Source organism: Scyliorhinus canicula, chromosome 6 (genome assembly GCF_902713615.1).
Source record: "Scyliorhinus canicula chromosome 6, sScyCan1.1, whole genome shotgun sequence".
In the NCBI taxonomy this organism is placed as follows: Eukaryota; Metazoa; Chordata; class Chondrichthyes; order Carcharhiniformes; family Scyliorhinidae; genus Scyliorhinus; species Scyliorhinus canicula.
Genome location: NC_052151.1, coordinates 9617608 through 9637765, shown reverse-complemented (window position 1 = coordinate 9637765; position 20158 = coordinate 9617608). Strand labels below are relative to the sequence as shown.

Below are 20158 nucleotides of genomic sequence, written 5' to 3'. Positions count from 1 at the left end.
AGCCCAATTTAACTTTTAAACAACTTACCAATTAAGAAAGTGATGTATTTGCGAACAACGTCCTTGAAAGCTTTCTTCTTTCTCTCCCCAAGTACATATTGATTAAGTGCTCCCCAGTTTCCAGTTGTAGAAATTGCTGGCAAGAAAATATTTTCTAGCATTGTTGCTGCACCAGTAAGTATTCCATCAGTACAGTCCAAGACACAAAAGTATGCTTCCTGTAAATAGGCAGACCAGTTAATGAAGACATAATGTCAAAAATTGTTTGAAAAGTGCAATTCTTGACCTGAGGTCACATTCCTCAGTTTCTGTGTGTCACCACACGGAGAAAATTAATGATTATCTACCTGGTGCGTAATTGACATTCATTCAATCAGGAGCATCTAATATTTCACTCATATTACTCTGGTCTTACTGGCCAACTCATTTGTACATAAACAAACATTGTAGAAGTCCCCTGTTCCCTTATCGAAGGACCTCGTATTCTGCAAGGTCAATGGGTTAGTTAATCATTCGCACCCCGTAATACCTGTGCGGATTATAAACATGCACATCTTTGGACTATGGGAAGAAACTGGAGCCCCCTGCAGTAAACCCAGGCAGACACAGGGAGAAAGTGCAAACTCAACAGTCACTCAAGGCTGGTACTGAACCGGGGTCCTCGCTCTGTGAGGCATCAGTGCTAACCACTGTGCCACCATGCCGCCCTTAACATAGGCATTATCAGTACTACTGATTTCAAACTCACCCATTCAGAGAAATAAATAGGTTGGTAAAAGATTTTAAGCAACTAAATGAGTAAAAACAAATACAGCATAAAACGGTATTGTTTAGGAACATAGGAACAGGAGCAGGCAATTTAGCATCAAGTCTGCTCTGCCATCCAATAGAATCATGTCTGATCGGACATTTCAATGCCCACTATCCCCATAAACCAGTGTTTTTCAAACTTTTTTTCCGGGGACCAATTTTTACCAACCGGCCAACCTTCGGGACCCAACCCGGCTGACCTTCACGATCCACGCCGGCTGACCTGAGCGACCCACGGCGACCGATTTTCGATACCTGCGCCGGCTGACCTGCGCAACCCACCATTTTCTCTTACCTTGTTTGTTGCTGACAAAAGTGGAGGAAATGGTTTTGGGTTTCTTTGGCCCCAATGGTCCCTTTGGCCCCCCCCGAACTTGAAAAAAAGGGCTGCGACCCTATAAAAAAAATAGTTTTGTGCATGCACGCATGCTCTTGCGGCCAAATTTTTAAAATCAGTTCTTGGCCATTTTGAAGGCCGCTCGCAGCTGGCATTATTAAAAGCCGGCTGCTGCGGCTGTTACGTGCGGATTTGCACGATCGGGGGCGCCGCGACGGACGGCTCCGTGACCCTCCTGACCACCCGGCCGCAACCCACCCTGAGTTTGATAATGCCTGCCACAAAGCTTTACGTTAGAAATCTATCAAAATCTGCTTTAAACATCCACAATGACTGGAATCCCAGAAACCTCTGAGGTAGAAAATTCCAAAGATTAACGACCCTGATGAGTCATCCAGACTCGAACCGTTAGCTCCCTTTTCCCTCCACAGATGCTATTAGACATGCTGAGAGTATCCAGTATTTTCTGTGTATTCTGCTGGGAATACAATTTGCATTGTGAGGTGTTTAGACAGGGTGGATAAGGAGCAGCTTTTCCCCCTAGTTGAAGTGTCAGTCACGAGGGGCACAAGTTCAAGGTGACGAGCAGGAGATTTAAATAATAATAATAATCTTTATTGTCACAATTAGACTTACATTAACACTGCAATGAAGTTACTGTGAAAAGCTCCTGGTCGTCACATCCGGTGCCTGTTCGGGGACACAGAGGTAGAATTCAGAATGTCCAAATGACCTAACAGCGTGTGTTTCGGACATGCGGGAGGAAAGGATTTGGACAAGCTAGGAGAATGGGCAATGGAGTGGCAAATGAAATACAATGTGGAAACGTGTGTGGTTATGCACTTTTGAAGGAGGAATTTAGACATAGACTATTTTCTAAATGGGGAAATGCTTAGAAAATGCACAAAGGGACTTGGGAGTCCTTGTTCACGATTCTCTTCAGGTTAACGTGCAGGTTCAGTCGGCAGTTAAGAAGGGAAATGGAATGTTGGCATTCATGTCAAGAGGGCTCGAGTACAAGACCGGGGAGGTACTTCTAAGGCTGTATAAGGCTCTGGTCAGATCCCATTTGGAGTATTGTGAGCAGTTTTGGGCACCGTATCTCAGGAAAGATGTGCTGGTTTTGGAAAGGGTCCAGAGGAGGTTTACAAGAATGATCCCTGGAATAACGAACTTGTCGCATGAGGAACGGTTGAGGACTCTGGGTCTGTACTCGTTGGAGTTTAGAAGGATGAAGGGGGATCTTATTGAAACTTACATACTGCGAGGCCTGGATAGAGTGAACGTGAAGAGGATGTTTCCACTTGTCGGAGAAACTAGAACCAGAGGACACCATCTCAGACAAAAGGGACGATTCTTTAAAACAGAGATGAGGAGGAATGTCCTCAGCCAGAGGGTGGTAAATCTGTGGAACTCTTTGCTGCAGAAGGCTATGGAGGCCAAATCACTGAGTGTCTTTAAGACAGAAATAGATAGGTTCTTGATTAATAAGGGGATCAGGCATTATGAGGAGAAGACAGGAGAATGGGGATGAGAAAATATCAGCCATGACTGAATGACGGAGCAGATTCGATGGGCCGAGTGGCCTAATTCTGCTCCTATGTCTTATGGTCTAAACCGGAGCACCCGGAGAAAACCCACGCAGACACAGGGAGAACGTGCAGACTCCACACAGACAGTGACCCAAGCCATGAATCGAACTTGGGACCCTGGAGCTATGAAGCAAGAGCTCTAACCCTAATTAACAGTTAAACAATATTTAACAATGGCCAGGAGGTGGGCTATCCTGCAGGGTGGATGGGGTGGACCAACATTGCCGCAGCCTGCAAGTCAGCCATGCAATTGCGCACGCCCAGCGCAACCAATGCCACCTTCATCATAGAATTTACAGTGCAGAAGGCCATTCGGCCCATCGAGTCTGCACCAGCCCTTGGAAAGAGCACCCTACCTAATCTTGTTGGCTGGGATGGTGTGGGTGGGGAGTGAAATGTGTAAATGCGGCTGCAGCCTCTCAGCTTCCTGAGTGTCAATCACTAATGCGGCAAGTCCGGCACCGTTTCTCATTGGAATCAATTGTGTTCCAATTGGTGATGGTGCTAGCCCCTTAACAGTCGCTGAATCGGTTCAGGTGTGGCGCCAGTTTTCCTGTCGTGGATGTCCACGAATCCTGCCCTGGCATCTACACTTAGTCTCAGGAATTGAGAACCCAGTCGACCATATCCACTGGTTCACCGTGAATAGATATTTTGTTGTTCAACTCCAGGAAGTTTTTCAAACATGATTTCCCTTTCACAATTCCATGTTGACTTTGTCTATTGATTTCATTGAGGTGTTTAAGTGCCCTGTTATTGCACCCTTTATAACAGACTCTAGTATTTTCCATACTACTAATGGTAGGCCTACCGGTCTGTAATATCCTATTTTCTCCCTTCCTCCTTTGTTAAATAGTGGAGTTGTATTTGCCGCCCACAAGTCTGCCAGGATTCTTTCGAAATGTACAGACTTTTGGAAGATATCAACCAACACTTTGACAATTTCTATGGCCCTCTAACCCTGCGCCGACTGTGGTCCCTGCCTAAACTAAAACCGCATGCACTTATGGAGTCCGTATCCTTCCATCCCACCCTATTCATCTATTTGTCTAGATGCCCCTTAAATGCCCCAATTGCACCTGCTCCCACCACCTCCCCAGGCAGCGGGTTCCATATATTTACCACCCTCTCTGTAAAACTTGCCTCACACATCTGTTCTGAACTTTTCTCCATTCTCTTTAAACCTATGTCCCCTAGTACTTGACTCTGCTTCCCTAGGAAAGAGCATCTGACTATCCAATCTGTCCATGCCACTCAATCTTGTAGACCTCTATCAAGTCGCCCCTCATCCTCCATCGTTCCAGTGAGAACAAACCAAGTTTATCCAACCTCTCCTCACAGTTTATACCCTCCATACCAGGCAACATCCTGGTAAATCTCTTCTGTACCATCTTCAAAGCCTCCACATCCTTTTGGTCGTGTGGCGATCAGAATTTAACACTATATTCCAAGTGTGGCCTAATTTATGTTCTAAAAGGTATCTTGACAAAGAAATGAATAGGATTGGTGTAGAGGGATACGGCACAAGGAAGTGCAGCCCCTTTCTCTGGCTCCCCTCTTACTCTTTACATATGTATAAAATGCCTTAGGATTTTCCTTAATCATGTTTGCCAACATCATTTCATGATCCCTTTTAGCTTTCCTAACTCCTACCTTAAGTTCCTTCCTACTTGCTATATAGTCCTCAAGGGCTTCATCAGTCCTAAGCCTTTTAGACCTTACGAATGCTTCCTTTTTCTTTTTGACAAGGTTCATAATATCTCTCGTTATCCAGGGTTCCCTATACTTGCTAACCTTATCTTTCATCCTCACAGGTACATCCCGCTCCTGAATTCCAATCAACTGACAGTTGAAAGCCTCCCACTTGCCGGAAATTGATTTTCACTCTCCAGATCCTGCCTAATGCTGTTATACTTAGCCTTCCCCCAGTCTAACACCTTCACCTGAGGACCACTCTTGACCTTTTCCATAAGCAGCTTAAAACTTACAGAATTATGATCATTGTTCCCAAAATGATCTCCTACTGAAACTTTGATAATTGGCCGGGCTCAATCCCCAAGTCTCATATGGCCCCTTCCTGAGTTGGGCTATTGTCGTATTGTCATATTTTGAGAAACCCTTCTGGATGCTCCTTACAAATTCTGCTCCATCCATACCTCTAGCAGTAAGTGTGTCCCAGTCAATATAGGGAAAGTTAAAACCTCCCACAACAATCCTATTGTTTATGCATCTTTCTGTCTGCATATCTGCTCCTCTATCTCCCACTGGCTGTTAGATCTGTAGTAAACCCCCAACATTATGACAGCGCCACCCATATTGCCTTGTTGCTTGAACCCTCCAAGGTGTCCTCCCTCAGCACAGCTGTGATATTCTCCTTAACCAATAGTGCAACTCCCCCACCCCTTTTGCATCCCCCTCTATCCTGTCTGAAACATCTAATTCCTGGAATGTTTAGTTGCCAATCCTGTCCCTCTTTCAAGCAAGTTTCTGTAATTGCAACAACATCATAATTCCACGTACTAATCCAAGCTCTAAATTCATCTGTTTTACCTGAAATACTCCTTGCATTGAAACAAGTGCACTTCAGCACACCAGCCCCGTTGCGTTGACCAACCACTTCCTGCTTAGTGTTCCTCTTAATCTTACTGGCCTTAGTCTGTAGCTCTCCCTCAGTTATTTATCCTGCTGACCTACTGCTCTGGTTCCCACCCACCTTGCCACTAGGCAGTTCAATCTGTTTCTCTGCCTTCCATTTTTCTCCTTGCTAGCTTTTGTTTCAGTTCCCTCTTTGCCACCTGATGAGACCATCAATTCACGCGACACGTGGTTAGAAGTGAACAGTGGTTTTAATCGTCTTCCAACAGAGCCTGCCTGTGACAAGATGATCTCCAGATGAACTGGCAGGCAGGCTCTCAGCATCAACCTTTATAGTTCCGATTAGGGGGAGGAGCCGTGGGTGGAGCCAAGGGTGGAGCCCAGTACAAACTCCCGTACTCTCCCAGTGCATCTCCCCCTAGTGGCAGAGCAACGCAACTGCTCGTGTGCCGAGCTTACAGAGACATAGTACAACATGTGTAATACAGTGTGAATTACGCTACTGTGATTCACCACATTCACCCCCTGTACAAAAATCAAGTCCAGCTTACAGATGGCTTACAGATTGAGTCTGTCCGGTGGCCGAGTTGTCCGCCGTGATCGGCGGAGCACCGGGGTTGCAGCCCCTTCTGGTGGCTGGATAAGCACCGTCGGTTGGGGTATTATGGCGGACTCCGGGGGCAATTACGCCCGAGCTTCGTACCTGTCTGGTTCAACTGGGGACTGGGGGCGCTGGGAGCTAGCTGGCTGGGCGCGCAAAAAAAATGTGGCGAACTGGTAGGTGCGGGGCCATGGGGGGCGAGTTGGGTGGGATGTAGTGTGAGGGGTACCTCGGCGGTGGTAGTGGGGGGGTTGGATCCTGCAGGTGCTAGGTCCCGGAGGGATACAGTGTCCTGATGGCCGTCAGGGAACTCTACAAAGGCGTACTGGGGGTTTGAATGCAGTAGGAGCACTTTCTCTACGTGTGGGTCAGTTTTGTGCACCCTGACGTGCTTCCGGAGGAGTACTGGGCCCGGTGTCTTCAACCATGCCGGGAGCGAAACCCCCGTGGTAGTGCCCCTGGAAAAACTAAAGAGCCGCTCGTGAGGGGTCTGGTTGGTAGCGGCACATACGAGGCACCTAATTGCGTGGAGCGCGTCGGGGAGGACTTCTTGCCAATGGGAGATCGGGAGTTTCCTGGACCGGATGGTCAGTTTGACAGTTTTCCAGACCGTCGCATTCTCCCTCTCCACCTGCCCGTTACCCCTTGCCGAGCAGGTACTGACGCAGCTCGTCGCTCATAAAGGACGAACCCCGGTCGCTGTGTACATAGCTGGGGAAACCAAACAGGGTGAAGATACTATGCAGGGCCCTAATGACTGTGTGGGAGGTCATATCGGGGCACGGGATAGCAAAGGGAAAACGGGAGAACTCGTCTATGACGTTCAGGAAGTACACATTCCTGTTAGTCGAGGGGAGTGGCCCTTTGAAATCGATAGTGAGGCGTTCAAAGAGCCTAGAAGCCTTGATCAGGTGGGCCCTGTCTGGTCTGTAGAAGTGCGGTTTGCACTCCGCGCAGATCGGGCAATCCCTGGTGATGGCTTTTACCTCCTCGGTGGAGAAAGGCAGATTTCGGGCTTTAATGTAGTGGGCGAGCCGGGTGACCCCCGGGTGGCAGAGGTCATTGTGGATGGCTTTTAAGCGGTCGCTCTGTGCGCTGGCACACGTCCCGCGGGACAGGGCATCTGGGGGCTCGTTGAGCTTGCCCGGTCGATACATAATATCGTTGTGGTGGTATGAATGTGAGCACTGCCATTGGTGCAGAGCATGGGTTTCCCATTGGCTCTGGCTGGTTTTGTGTCCCTCATCCGATTGGCTGGGACTAGTCATGTGACTGCTCACCAATTGGTCGAAAGGCAAGTAGACCCCGCCTCCGAGGCGGGGTATAAGTACCCAGAGTTCCCGGCGGTCGGCCTTTCTCTGTCGTCGACCACCGGGCTAACAACTAGCTGATTGAAGCCACATCTTAATCGTGTCCCGAGTCCAATTGATGGTACATCAATCGTATTTGTAGGTGGAGAGTTCGATCCTCCACCTCAGAAATTTGTCATTTTCAATTTTGCCCCTTTGCGAGTTGTCAAACATGAAGGCAACCGATCTTTGGTCGGTGATGAGGGCGAACCTTCTACCTGCGAGGTAGTGCCTCCAGTGACGAATAGCCTCCACAATGGCTTGTGCTTCCTTTTCGACTGAGGAGTGTCGAAGTTCCGAAGCGGAGAGAGTGTAGGGAGAAAAATGCGACTGGTCTCCCTGCCTGATTTAGTGTGGCTGCAAGAGCTACCTCTGAGGCATCGCTCTCAACCTGGAAAGGGACGGATTCATCAATCACCCGCATGGCAGCCTTGGCGATGACCTCCTTGATGCAGTTGAAGGCCTGATGGGCCTCAGCTGACAGGGGAAAAAGTGTGGCCTTAAAGAGTGGGTGGGCTTTGTCCACATATTGAGGGACCCACTGGGCATAATATGAAAAGAACCCCCAGGCACCGTTTGAGGGCCCTGGGACAATGAGGGAGAGGGAGCATACGGTCCAGGTTGGGGCCCAGGACTCCGTTTTCCACGACATAGCCGAGGATGGCTAGTCTGGTTGTGCGGAAAACACATTTCTCCTTGTTATAAGTGAGATTAATCTGGGCCATCTGGAGAAATCGAATGAGGTTGACATCGTGGTCCTGCTGGTCATAGCCGCAGATGGTGACGTTATCCAAGTACGGAAACGTGGCCCGCAGCCCGTACTGGTCCACCATTCGGTCCATTGCTTGTTGGAACACCGAGACCCCATTTGTGACGCCAAAGGGAACCCAGAGGAAGTGGAAGAGGTGGCCATCGGCCTCCAACGCCGTGAAGTGGCGGTCCTCCGGGCGGAGGAGCGTAAACCGATTAATAGTCTGACTATAGTCTATGACCATGCGGAATTTTTCCCCGGTCTTGACGACCACCACCTGAGCTTTCCAGGGACTGTTACTGACCTCTATGATCCCCTCATGTAGGAGCCTCCGGACCTCGGTTCGAATGAACACCCTGTCCTGTAGGCTGTACCGCCTGCTACGAGTGGCTACGGGTTTACAGTCCGGAGTGAGATTGGCAAAGAGAGGAGGGGGGGAGATTCTCAGCGTCGCTAGGCTGCAGATAGTGAGTGGGGGTAGAGGTCCGCCGAAGCTGAGGGTGAGACTCTTGAGATTGCACTGAAAATCGAGTCCCAGTAAGAGTGGGGCGCAGAGTTCGGGCAGGACGCATAGTTGAAAATTAGAGTAACTAGCGCCTTGGATTGTTAAGAGTCGCGATGGTGCGTCCTTGGATGTGGACAGAGAGGGACCCCGAAGCAAGGGAGACAGTTTGCCATGCAGGAAAAACAGGGAGCGTCTTACCAGATCTGGGTGTACGAAGCTCTTGGTGCTCCCAGAGTCGAAAAGGCACGGTGTACTGTACCCGTTGATTTGGACCGTCGTCATAGAGTTGTTGAGATGTTTTGGGCACGATTGGTCCAGTGTGACTGCGTTGAGTTGCGGGTAGTCGGCGGCTCGGTAGGCTGCGCTGGGGTGGCCCCGCGATGAGTGCCCGCTGAGGTCGCAGTCTTCAATCAAATTTTCCGAGTTCGGAAAGGATGGAGCCCAAGATGGCCACCCCCCTGGATCGCACGTGGCGGGCGGCGAGGAATATGGCATCCAAGATGGCGGCCCCCATGAGTCACACTTGGTCGGCCGCGTGGTGGGGGTCCGCCAAGATGGCGGCCCCCATGGATCGCACGTGGTGGGCAGGAACGGAGTCGGGGTATAGGCCGCAGCGTTCCGGGGCCTGTGGGCCTGCGAGTGCGGAGAGCGGTTGCCGCGGGAGGGTTAGGGGCTGGGGCCTTCCTTGACAGACACTCTCTGGCGTAGTGACCTTTTCGCCCGCAGCTGCTGCCGGTCACGTTGCGGGCCGGGCAGTGCTGCCGCGGGTGCTGGGACGGGCCACAAAAGTGGCAGGCTGGGGCAGCATGGTGGCTGGGCGGCCGCACGGCGCAGGCCTGGGGCAGTCGCTGGTCGGGGGCCCATGACGGGTCACGGAGTTCGCAGGAAACGAGGTGAGGCTACGAAACGAGACCTCCATAGTTGTAGCGAGTTCAACAGTTTCTTCTAAATTTCGAGCCCCTTTCTCCAGCAGTCGCTGCCGCACGTAATTCGATCTAAGGCCTGCAACAAAGACATCGCGGACAGCAAGTTCTCTATGTTCACCAGCATTTACTGCCTGGTAATTACAGTCCCTGGATAAGGCTTTTAAGTCTCTTAGAAATTCTACTAGCGATTCTGTGGGGCGCTGGCGGCGAGTAGTAAAAACGTGGCGCACGTAGACGTTGACGGGCCTCACGTACATTTTGTCGAGTAGGGCCAGGGCCTCTGTACATGAGCCGGTACAGTTTAACTGAGTAGATATACGATGGCTCACCCTTGCGTGCAGTAGGCTGAGTTTCTGCTCCTCCGTCGTTTCTGGGGTGCTTGCTTCAGCCAGGTAGGCCTTAAAACATCGGAACCAATGAGAAAAGATTTATTTCGCCTCTGCATCCTGTGGGTCGAGTTCCAGTCGATCAGTCTTGAGGGCTGATTCCATAGTCGTTCCTTACTGTTTCTTAAGACGATTAAATTGATGAGACCATCAATTCACGTGACACGTGGTTAGAAGTGAACAGTGGTTTTAATCGCCTTACAACAGAGCCTGCCTGTGACAAGATGATCTCCAGATGAACTGGCAGGCAGGCTCTCAGCATCAACCTTTATAGTTCCGATTAGGGGGAGGAGCCGTGGGTGGAGCCAAGGGTGGAGCCCAGTACAAACTCCCGTACTCTCCCAGTGCATCTCCCCCTAGTGGCAGAGCAACGCAACTGCTCGTGTGCCGAGCTTACAGAGACATAGTACAACATGTGTAATACAGTGTGAATTACGCTACTGTGATTCACCACATTCACCCCCTGTACAAAAATCAAGTCCAGCTTACAGATGGCTTACAGATTGAGTCTGTCCGGTGGCCGAGTTGTCCGCCGTGATCGGCGGAGCACCGGGGTTGCAGCCCCTTCTGGTGGCTGGATAAGCACCGTCGGTTGGGGTATTATGGCGGACTCCGGGGGCAATTACGCCCGAGCTTCGTACCTGTCTGGTTCAACTGGGGACTGGGGGCGCTGGGAGCTAGCTGGCTGGGCGCGCAAAAAAAATGTGGCGAACTGGTAGGTGCGGGGCCATGGGGGGCGAGTTGGGTGGGATGTAGTGTGAGGGGTACCTCGGCGGTGGTAGTGGGGGGGTTGGATCCTGCAGGTGCTAGGTCCCGGAGGGATACAGTGTCCTGATGGCCGTCAGGGAACTCTACAAAGGCGTACTGGGGGTTTGAATGCAGTAGGAGCACTTTCTCTACGTGTGGGTCAGTTTTGTGCACCCTGACGTGCTTCCGGAGGAGTACTGGGCCCGGTGTCTTCAACCATGCCGGGAGCGAAACCCCCGTGGTAGTGCCCCTGGAAAAACTAAAGAGCCGCTCGTGAGGGGTCTGGTTGGTAGCGGCACATACGAGGCACCTAATTGCGTGGAGCGCGTCGGGGAGGACTTCTTGCCAATGGGAGATCGGGAGTTTCCTGGACCGGATGGTCAGTTTGACAGTTTTCCAGACCGTCGCATTCTCCCTCTCCACCTGCCCGTTACCCCTTGCCGAGCAGGTACTGACGCAGCTCGTCGCTCATAAAGGACGAACCCCGGTCGCTGTGTACATAGCTGGGGAAACCAAACAGGGTGAAGATACTATGCAGGGCCCTAATGACTGTGTGGGAGGTCATATCGGGGCACGGGATAGCAAAGGGAAAACGGGAGAACTCGTCTATGACGTTCAGGAAGTACACATTCCTGTTAGTCGAGGGGAGTGGCCCTTTGAAATCGATAGTGAGGCGTTCAAAGAGCCTAGAAGCCTTGATCAGGTGGGCCCTGTCTGGTCTGTAGAAGTGCGGTTTGCACTCCGCGCAGATCGGGCAATCCCTGGTGATGGCTTTTACCTCCTCGGTGGAGAAAGGCAGATTTCGGGCTTTAATGTAGTGGGCGAGCCGGGTGACCCCCGGGTGGCAGAGGTCATTGTGGATGGCTTTTAAGCGGTCGCTCTGTGCGCTGGCACACGTCCCGCGGGACAGGGCATCTGGGGGCTCGTTGAGCTTGCCCGGTCGATACATAATATCGTTGTGGTGGTATGAATGTGAGCACTGCCATTGGTGCAGAGCATGGGTTTCCCATTGGCTCTGGCTGGTTTTGTGTCCCTCATCCGATTGGCTGGGACTAGTCATGTGACTGCTCACCAATTGGTCGAAAGGCAAGTAGACCCCGCCTCCGAGGCGGGGTATAAGTACCCAGAGTTCCCGGCGGTCGGCCTTTCTCTGTCGTCGACCACCGGGCTAACAACTAGCTGATTGAAGCCACATCTTAATCGTGTCCCGAGTCCAATTGATGGTACATCAATCGTATTTGTAGGTGGAGAGTTCGATCCTCCACCTCAGAAATTTGTCATTTTCAATTTTGCCCCTTTGCGAGTTGTCAAACATGAAGGCAACCGATCTTTGGTCGGTGATGAGGGCGAACCTTCTACCTGCGAGGTAGTGCCTCCAGTGACGAATAGCCTCCACAATGGCTTGTGCTTCCTTTTCGACTGAGGAGTGTCGAAGTTCCGAAGCGGAGAGAGTGTAGGGAGAAAAATGCGACTGGTCTCCCTGCCTGATTTAGTGTGGCTGCAAGAGCTACCTCTGAGGCATCGCTCTCAACCTGGAAAGGGACGGATTCATCAATCACCCGCATGGCAGCCTTGGCGATGACCTCCTTGATGCAGTTGAAGGCCTGATGGGCCTCAGCTGACAGGGGAAAAAGTGTGGCCTTAAAGAGTGGGTGGGCTTTGTCCACATATTGAGGGACCCACTGGGCATAATATGAAAAGAACCCCCAGGCACCGTTTGAGGGCCCTGGGACAATGAGGGAGAGGGAGCATACGGTCCAGGTTGGGGCCCAGGACTCCGTTTTCCACGACATAGCCGAGGATGGCTAGTCTGGTTGTGCGGAAAACACATTTCTCCTTGTTATAAGTGAGATTAATCTGGGCCATCTGGAGAAATCGAATGAGGTTGACATCGTGGTCCTGCTGGTCATAGCCGCAGATGGTGACGTTATCCAAGTACGGAAACGTGGCCCGCAGCCCGTACTGGTCCACCATTCGGTCCATTGCTTGTTGGAACACCGAGACCCCATTTGTGACGCCAAAGGGAACCCAGAGGAAGTGGAAGAGGTGGCCATCGGCCTCCAACGCCGTGAAGTGGCGGTCCTCCGGGCGGAGGAGCGTAAACCGATTAATAGTCTGACTATAGTCTATGACCATGCGGAATTTTTCCCCGGTCTTGACGACCACCACCTGAGCTTTCCAGGGACTGTTACTGACCTCTATGATCCCCTCATGTAGGAGCCTCCGGACCTCGGTTCGAATGAACACCCTGTCCTGTAGGCTGTACCGCCTGCTACGAGTGGCTACGGGTTTACAGTCCGGAGTGAGATTGGCAAAGAGAGGAGGGGGGGAGATTCTCAGCGTCGCTAGGCTGCAGATAGTGAGTGGGGGTAGAGGTCCGCCGAAGCTGAGGGTGAGACTCTTGAGATTGCACTGAAAATCGAGTCCCAGTAAGAGTGGGGCGCAGAGTTCGGGCAGGACGCATAGTTGAAAATTAGAGTAACTAGCGCCTTGGATTGTTAAGAGTCGCGATGGTGCGTCCTTGGATGTGGACAGAGAGGGACCCCGAAGCAAGGGAGACAGTTTGCCATGCAGGAAAAACAGGGAGCGTCTTACCAGATCTGGGTGTACGAAGCTCTTGGTGCTCCCAGAGTCGAAAAGGCACGGTGTACTGTACCCGTTGATTTGGACCGTCGTCATAGAGTTGTTGAGATGTTTTGGGCACGATTGGTCCAGTGTGACTGCGTTGAGTTGCGGGTAGTCGGCGGCTCGGTAGGCTGCGCTGGGGTGGCCCCGCGATGAGTGCCCGCTGAGGTCGCAGTCTTCAATCAAATTTTCCGAGTTCGGAAAGGATGGAGCCCAAGATGGCCACCCCCCTGGATCGCACGTGGCGGGCGGCGAGGAATATGGCATCCAAGATGGCGGCCCCCATGAGTCACACTTGGTCGGCCGCGTGGTGGGGGTCCGCCAAGATGGCGGCCCCCATGGATCGCACGTGGTGGGCAGGAACGGAGTCGGGGTATAGGCCGCAGCGTTCCGGGGCCTGTGGGCCTGCGAGTGCGGAGAGCGGTTGCCGCGGGAGGGTTAGGGGCTGGGGCCTTCCTTGACAGACACTCTCTGGCGTAGTGACCTTTTCGCCCGCAGCTGCTGCCGGTCACGTTGCGGGCCGGGCAGTGCTGCCGCGGGTGCTGGGACGGGCCACAAAAGTGGCAGGCTGGGGCAGCATGGTGGCTGGGCGGCCGCACGGCGCAGGCCTGGGGCAGTCGCTGGTCGGGGGCCCATGACGGGTCACGGAGTTCGCAGGAAACGAGGTGAGGCTACGAAACGAGACCTCCATAGTTGTAGCGAGTTCAACAGTTTCTTCTAAATTTCGAGCCCCTTTCTCCAGCAGTCGCTGCCGCACGTAATTCGATCTAAGGCCTGCAACAAAGACATCGCGGACAGCAAGTTCTCTATGTTCACCAGCATTTACTGCCTGGTAATTACAGTCCCTGGATAAGGCTTTTAAGTCTCTTAGAAATTCTACTAGCGATTCTGTGGGGCGCTGGCGGCGAGTAGTAAAAACGTGGCGCACGTAGACGTTGACGGGCCTCACGTACATTTTGTCGAGTAGGGCCAGGGCCTCTGTACATGAGCCGGTACAGTTTAACTGAGTAGATATACGATGGCTCACCCTTGCGTGCAGTAGGCTGAGTTTCTGCTCCTCCGTCGTTTCTGGGGTGCTTGCTTCAGCCAGGTAGGCCTTAAAACATCGGAACCAATGAGAAAAGATTTATTTCGCCTCTGCATCCTGTGGGTCGAGTTCCAGTCGATCAGTCTTGAGGGCTGATTCCATAGTCGTTCCTTACTGTTTCTTAAGACGATTAAATTGATGAGACCATCAATTCACGTGACACGTGGTTAGAAGTGAACAGTGGTTTTAATCGCCTTACAACAGAGCCTGCCTGTGACAAGATGAACTCCAGATGAACTAGCAGGCAGGCTCTCAGCATCAACCTTTATACTCCCGGTTAGGGGGAGGAGCCGTGAATGGAGCCAAGGGTGGAGCCCAGTACAAACCCCCGTACACTCCCAGTGCATCTCCTGCTAGTGGCAGAGCAGCGCAACTGCTCGTGTGCCGAGCTTACAGAGACATAGTACAACATGTGTAATACAGTGTGAATTACGCTACTGTGATTCACCACACCACCCTCTGACTTCCTGCATTGGTTCCCATCCCCCTGCCACATTAGTTTAAACTCTCCCCTTTCAGTCCCATTAATTTCACCAGTACCATTTTTTCTAGTGATATCAATTTCTTTCAATTCTTCCACACTGGACCCTTGATTCCTTCGCATTTCTGGGAAGGTAATTTTAAAGGGACTCGACAGGGTAGATGCAGGGAAGATGTTACCAATGATGGGTGTGTCCAGAACCAGGGGTCAAGTAAACCATTTCGGACAGAGATAAGGAGACATTTCTTCACTGAAAGAATGGTGTCCTTCGAGGACCACCATCACCCACGACTCCTCCGAACATAACCACCTACCTTACAGAAATCCAGCCCTCCCATCCAAGAGCAGGAAACGGGGAAAATGCGCCAGTCTGAAGGTGAGACTTAAATTACGCAGCTTCAAGATGCCTCTCCCCAGCATACTCCTGGCGAACGTTGAAGCGATTGAGAACAAGCTGGATGACTTCAATGACAGACTTACTTCGCAGAGTGAAGTGAGAAACTGCTGCATGCTCTGCTTCACCGAGACATGGCTTACTCCGGTCACACCAGACTGCGCCATCCAACCCGAAGGCTTCTCGATCCACCGGATGGACCGCATGATGGCCTCAGGCAGGTCGAAGGGCAGGAGTGTTTGCATCAACACCTCCTTGTGCTCGGATGTGGTATCCCTAGCGTGCCCTGCTCCCCAGACCTAGAATACCTGACCGTGAAGTGTTGCCCTTTCTATGTACCACATGAATTCACCTGTGTACTCATCAGAGCAGTCTACATCCCACCCCAGCAGAAGTGAAGAAAGCACTTGACGAACTGCACTCCATCAACAACCAAGCAAAAAATCACCCTGAAGCCCTGACACTCATGGCTGGAGTTTTAACCAGGCCAAACTCAGGAAGGTTCGATCCAAACTCCATCAACATACCTCCTGCCCCACCAGAGGTGCAAACATCCTGGACCACTGCTACACGAGCATCAAAGGTGCCTACTGCTCCATTCCCAGACCACACTTTGGCAAATCCGACCATAAGTCGGTACCTACTTTCGACTTACAAACAGAAACTCAAGCATGCTGAGCCAGTCAAGCCTGGTCCGAGCAGGCATCAGAGGACACTCTCCCCGATTGCTTGGAGTGTGTGAACTGGTCCATATTCAAGGCCGCGGCAGCTAACCTGGATGAGTACGCAACCACCGTTAGAGACGTCATCAGTAAGTGTGTCGAGGACTGTGCACCAAAGAAGACAATGCAGGTGTTCGCCAATCGGAAACCCTGGCTCAACCAAAGGGTCTAAACCCTGCTGAAGTTCCGGACGGAGGCGTTCAAATCTGACAACCCTGACCTATATAAGAAATCCAGGTACGACGTATGGAAAGCCATCAGGGACGCCAAACGACAATATAGGATCAAACTAGAGTCCCAGGCCAATGATACAAACCCACGACATCTATGGCAGGGCTTACATGAGATCACAGGCTACAAAGCAAGGCCAGGTGGAATCTCTGGGGCTGGAGCATCCCTCCCCGATGAACTGAACAAGTTCTATGCCCGCTTTGAACAGTCAGCCAATACATCAGTGCCACCCGCCCCAACAGCCCTGGACACACCCATACCCACTATTACAGCCTCGGAGGTAAGAGCTGCCTTCTTGAAAGAAAACCTGCGAAAAGCGACGGTTCCCGACGGAGTCTCTGGGTGACCACTCAAAGCCTGCGCTGACCAGCTGGCGAGTGTATTTGCAGATATCTTCAACACCTCACTTCTCCATTCCAAGGTCCCCACCTGCTTCAAGAAGACCACCATAATGCCAGTACCAAAGAAAAACAAGGTACCGTGCCTCAACAACTACTGACCGATGGCCCTGACGTCTGTTATCATGAAATGCTTAGAGCGGCTAGTCATGAGACGGATCAACGCCAGCCTCCCAGATGGTCTTGGGAGCTGTTTAGCACATGGCTAAATAGCTGGCTTTGAAAGCAGACCGAGGCAGGCCAGCAGCACGGTTCAATTCCCGTACCAGCCTCCCCGAACAGGTGCCGGAATGTGGCGCCTAGGGGCTTTTCACAGTAACTTCATTTGAAGCCTACATGTGACAATAAGCGATTTTCATTTCATTTCATTTCATTTCATGTCAGTTGCCTACCGCAGCAACCGATCCACAGCAGATGCTATCTCTCTGGCCATACAATCAACACTCGACAAGACCAATAACCAAACTCTGAAACCTTAGACTTGACCCTTCCCTGTGCAGCTGGATCCTCGACTTAATAATAATAACCTTTTATTGTCACAAATATGAAGTTACTGTGAAAAGCCCCGAGTCGCCACTTTCCGGCGTCTGCTTGGGTAAGCTGGTACGGGAATTGAACCCGTGCTGCTGGCCTTGTTCTGCATCACAAACCAGTTGTCTAGCCCACTGAGCTAAACCAGACTTCCTCATCAACAGACTGCAATCTGCCAGGATAGATAACAGCACCACCTCCACAATAGTCCTCAACACCAGGTCCTTGCAACAATGTGTGCTCAGCCCTCTACTGTACTCTACTGTACTCCCTATACACACACGGCTGTGTGGCAACATTCAACTCCAATTCCATCTGTAAGTTTGCAGATGATACAACTGTGGTGGGTCATATCACAAACAACGGCGAATCAGACTACAGAAGGGAGATAGATCACTTGGTTGCGTGGTGTACCAAAACCAACCTCTCCCTAAATGTTGGAAAGACCAAGGAATTGATCATTGACTTCAGGAAGCGTTGTAAGATACAACCCCCGTCTCTATCAATGGCTCCGAAGTGGAGATGGTCGATAGCTTTAGGTTCCTGGGGGTCACCATCACCAACAGTCTGCCCTGGTCCACTCACATTGATGCAACAGTCAAGAAAGCTCAACAACGTTTCTACTTCCCACGGAAGCTAAAGAAATTTGGCATGTCTGCATCGACTCTCACAAATCTCTACAGATGTGCCATAGAGAGCATCCTATCTGGCTGCATCACAGTTTGGTATGGCAACTGCTCAGCCCAAGATTGTAAGAAGCTGCAGAGTGTGGTGAACTCAGCCCAACGCATCACACAAGCTTGCCACCCTCCCATTGATTCTGTGTACACCTCCCGCTGTCTCAGGAAGACAGGCAGCATTGTCAGAGACCCCTCACACCCAGGCTTTGTCCTCTTCCAAATCCTTCCATCAGGCAGGAGATACAGATATCTGAAGACCCGCACATCCAGGCATAGGAACAGCTTCTTCCGCACAGCCACGAGATTCCTCAATGGTTCTCCCTTGGACTGATCTGTTGCCTGTAAGAACACTATTCACGACGCCCTCTGCTGCTCTTGTTTGGCCCTTGTTCCGCGCTGTAACCAATCACTGTTTGTCGATGTACCATTTGTCAATGTTCTCTGTTGATTATTCTTTTTGTCTACTATGTACATACTGTGTACTTTCCCTTGGCTGCAGAAAAATACTTTTCACTGTACTTCGGTACATGTGACAATAAATATCAGTCAATCAATCAACCTGGTAGCCTACTCCTGCTTCTACATCACATAATCACAGAATAATACAGTGTAATGCAGTGAGACCCTTTGGCCCATTGAGTCAGCACTAATTCAAAAAAGATACCTGGGGGGTGTGGGAGTCAGGATCAGGGTATTAAAAATGGTGATCATCAATGATCATAATGAATGGCGGAGCAGGCTCAAAGAGACGAATGGCCTCCTCCTGCTTCTATTTTCTCTGAATTCCAGGAATAAGAAGGCCAGTCAGGAGTCTGGTTACGGCAGGAAAGAAGCCTCTGTTAGTGAGTGTTCTCCGAATTTTGTATCTCCTGCACGATGGAAGAGGTTGGAAGAGAGACTTACCCGGGTGTGCGGAATCTTTGATTATGCTGCCCACTTTTCTAAGGCAGCGGGAGTCAATATATGGGAGGCGGAGGTCTGTCACGTGATGAACTGGGCTGTGTTCATGACTTACGCTTTGGGCCGAGTAGTTGCCATACAAAGCGGTGATGCAGCGAAATAGGATGCTTTCGAAAGTGTATCTGTAAAAATTGATGAGTCAATATGGACATGCCGAATTTCCTTAGTTTCCTGAGGATGTACAGGCGTTCTGTGCTTTCTTGGTCGTAGCATCGATATGGATGGACCAGGAAGCCTGTTGGTGATGTGCTTAGCTAGGAATTTAAAACTGTCAACCATCTCCACCTCGGCACCATTGATGCAGACGGTATGTGCAATACTTTCCTTCCTGAAGTCAATGACCAACTCCTAAGTTTTTTGATGACATTGAGGGAGAGATGTTGTTGTTACACCACGCACTTGGTTCTCTATCACCCTTCTGTATTCTGACTTGTCGTCGTTCGAGATCTGACCCACTATGACCGTGTTATCAGCAAACTTGTAGATGGAGTTGGAGCCAAATTTTGCCACACAATCGTTTGTCTACAGGGAGTATAGTAGGGGGCTAAATGTTGGAGTCCGGTATTGAGGACTATCGTGGCGGATGTGTTGTTGTTTATCTGCAGATTTTTTTTAAAAAATTGTTCATAGGATGCGGGCGTCGCTGGCTGGGCCAGCATTTATAGCCCATCGCTGAGGGCATTTAAGAGACAATTAAATGCTGTGGATCTGGAGTCACATGTCAGCTAGACCAGGTAAGGATTATTTCCCTAAAGGGCATTCATGAACCTGATGAATTTTTTCGACAATTGGCCCGAACATCGCAGTACCCTCGGACTCCCTCCCCTCCTGTCCCTGGCGCATCTGTTAGGCAGTAGGAAGAACAGGGTGGGACAATGCCTTCTGGGACACCTGAGCAGCAGATGACGGCCGCCAACAGGGACCCAGAAGACCTTTGACAAGGTGCCGCAAAGGAGACTGTTAAATCAGTTAAAAACCCATGGTGTTAAGGGTAAGATCCTGGCATGGATAGAGGATTGGCTGACTGACAGAAGGCAGAGAGTGGGAATAAAAGGGTCTTTTTCAGGATGGCAGCCGGTGACCAGTGGTGTGCCTCAGAGGTCGGTGCTGGGACCACAACTTTTCACAATATACATTAATGATCTGGGAGAAGGAACTGAAGACACTGTTGCTAAGTTTGCAGATGATACAAAGATCTGTAGAGGGACAGATAGTATTGAGGAAGCAAGGGGGCTGCAGAAGGATTTGGACAAGCTAGGAGAGTGGGCAATGAAGTGGCAAATTAAATACAATGTGGGGCACTTCGGAAGGAGGAATTTAGGCATAGACTATTTTCTAAATGGGGAAATGCTTCGGAAATCAGATGCACAAAGCACAAAGGGACTTAATAATAATGTTTATTGCCACAAGTAGGCTTACATTATCACTGCAATGAAGTTACCGTGAAAAG

The 20158-nt window shown here is 50.9% G+C and overlaps 1 protein-coding gene across 5 annotated transcripts in view; it reads right to left on the bottom strand.

The window, feature by feature from the left end:
• The window catches only part of LOC119966976 (dynein heavy chain 8, axonemal-like), a 1648910-nt gene that overhangs the window by 1466744 nt on the left and 162008 nt on the right, over nucleotides 1-20158 (bottom strand). For all 5 annotated transcript variants that reach the window (XM_038798944.1, XM_038798946.1, XM_038798947.1 and 2 more), the window contains one exon: nucleotides 29-218. In XM_038798944.1, the coding sequence (XP_038654872.1) occupies nucleotides 29-218 (190 nt within the window). The remainder of the gene's footprint in view (nucleotides 1-28; nucleotides 219-20158) is intronic.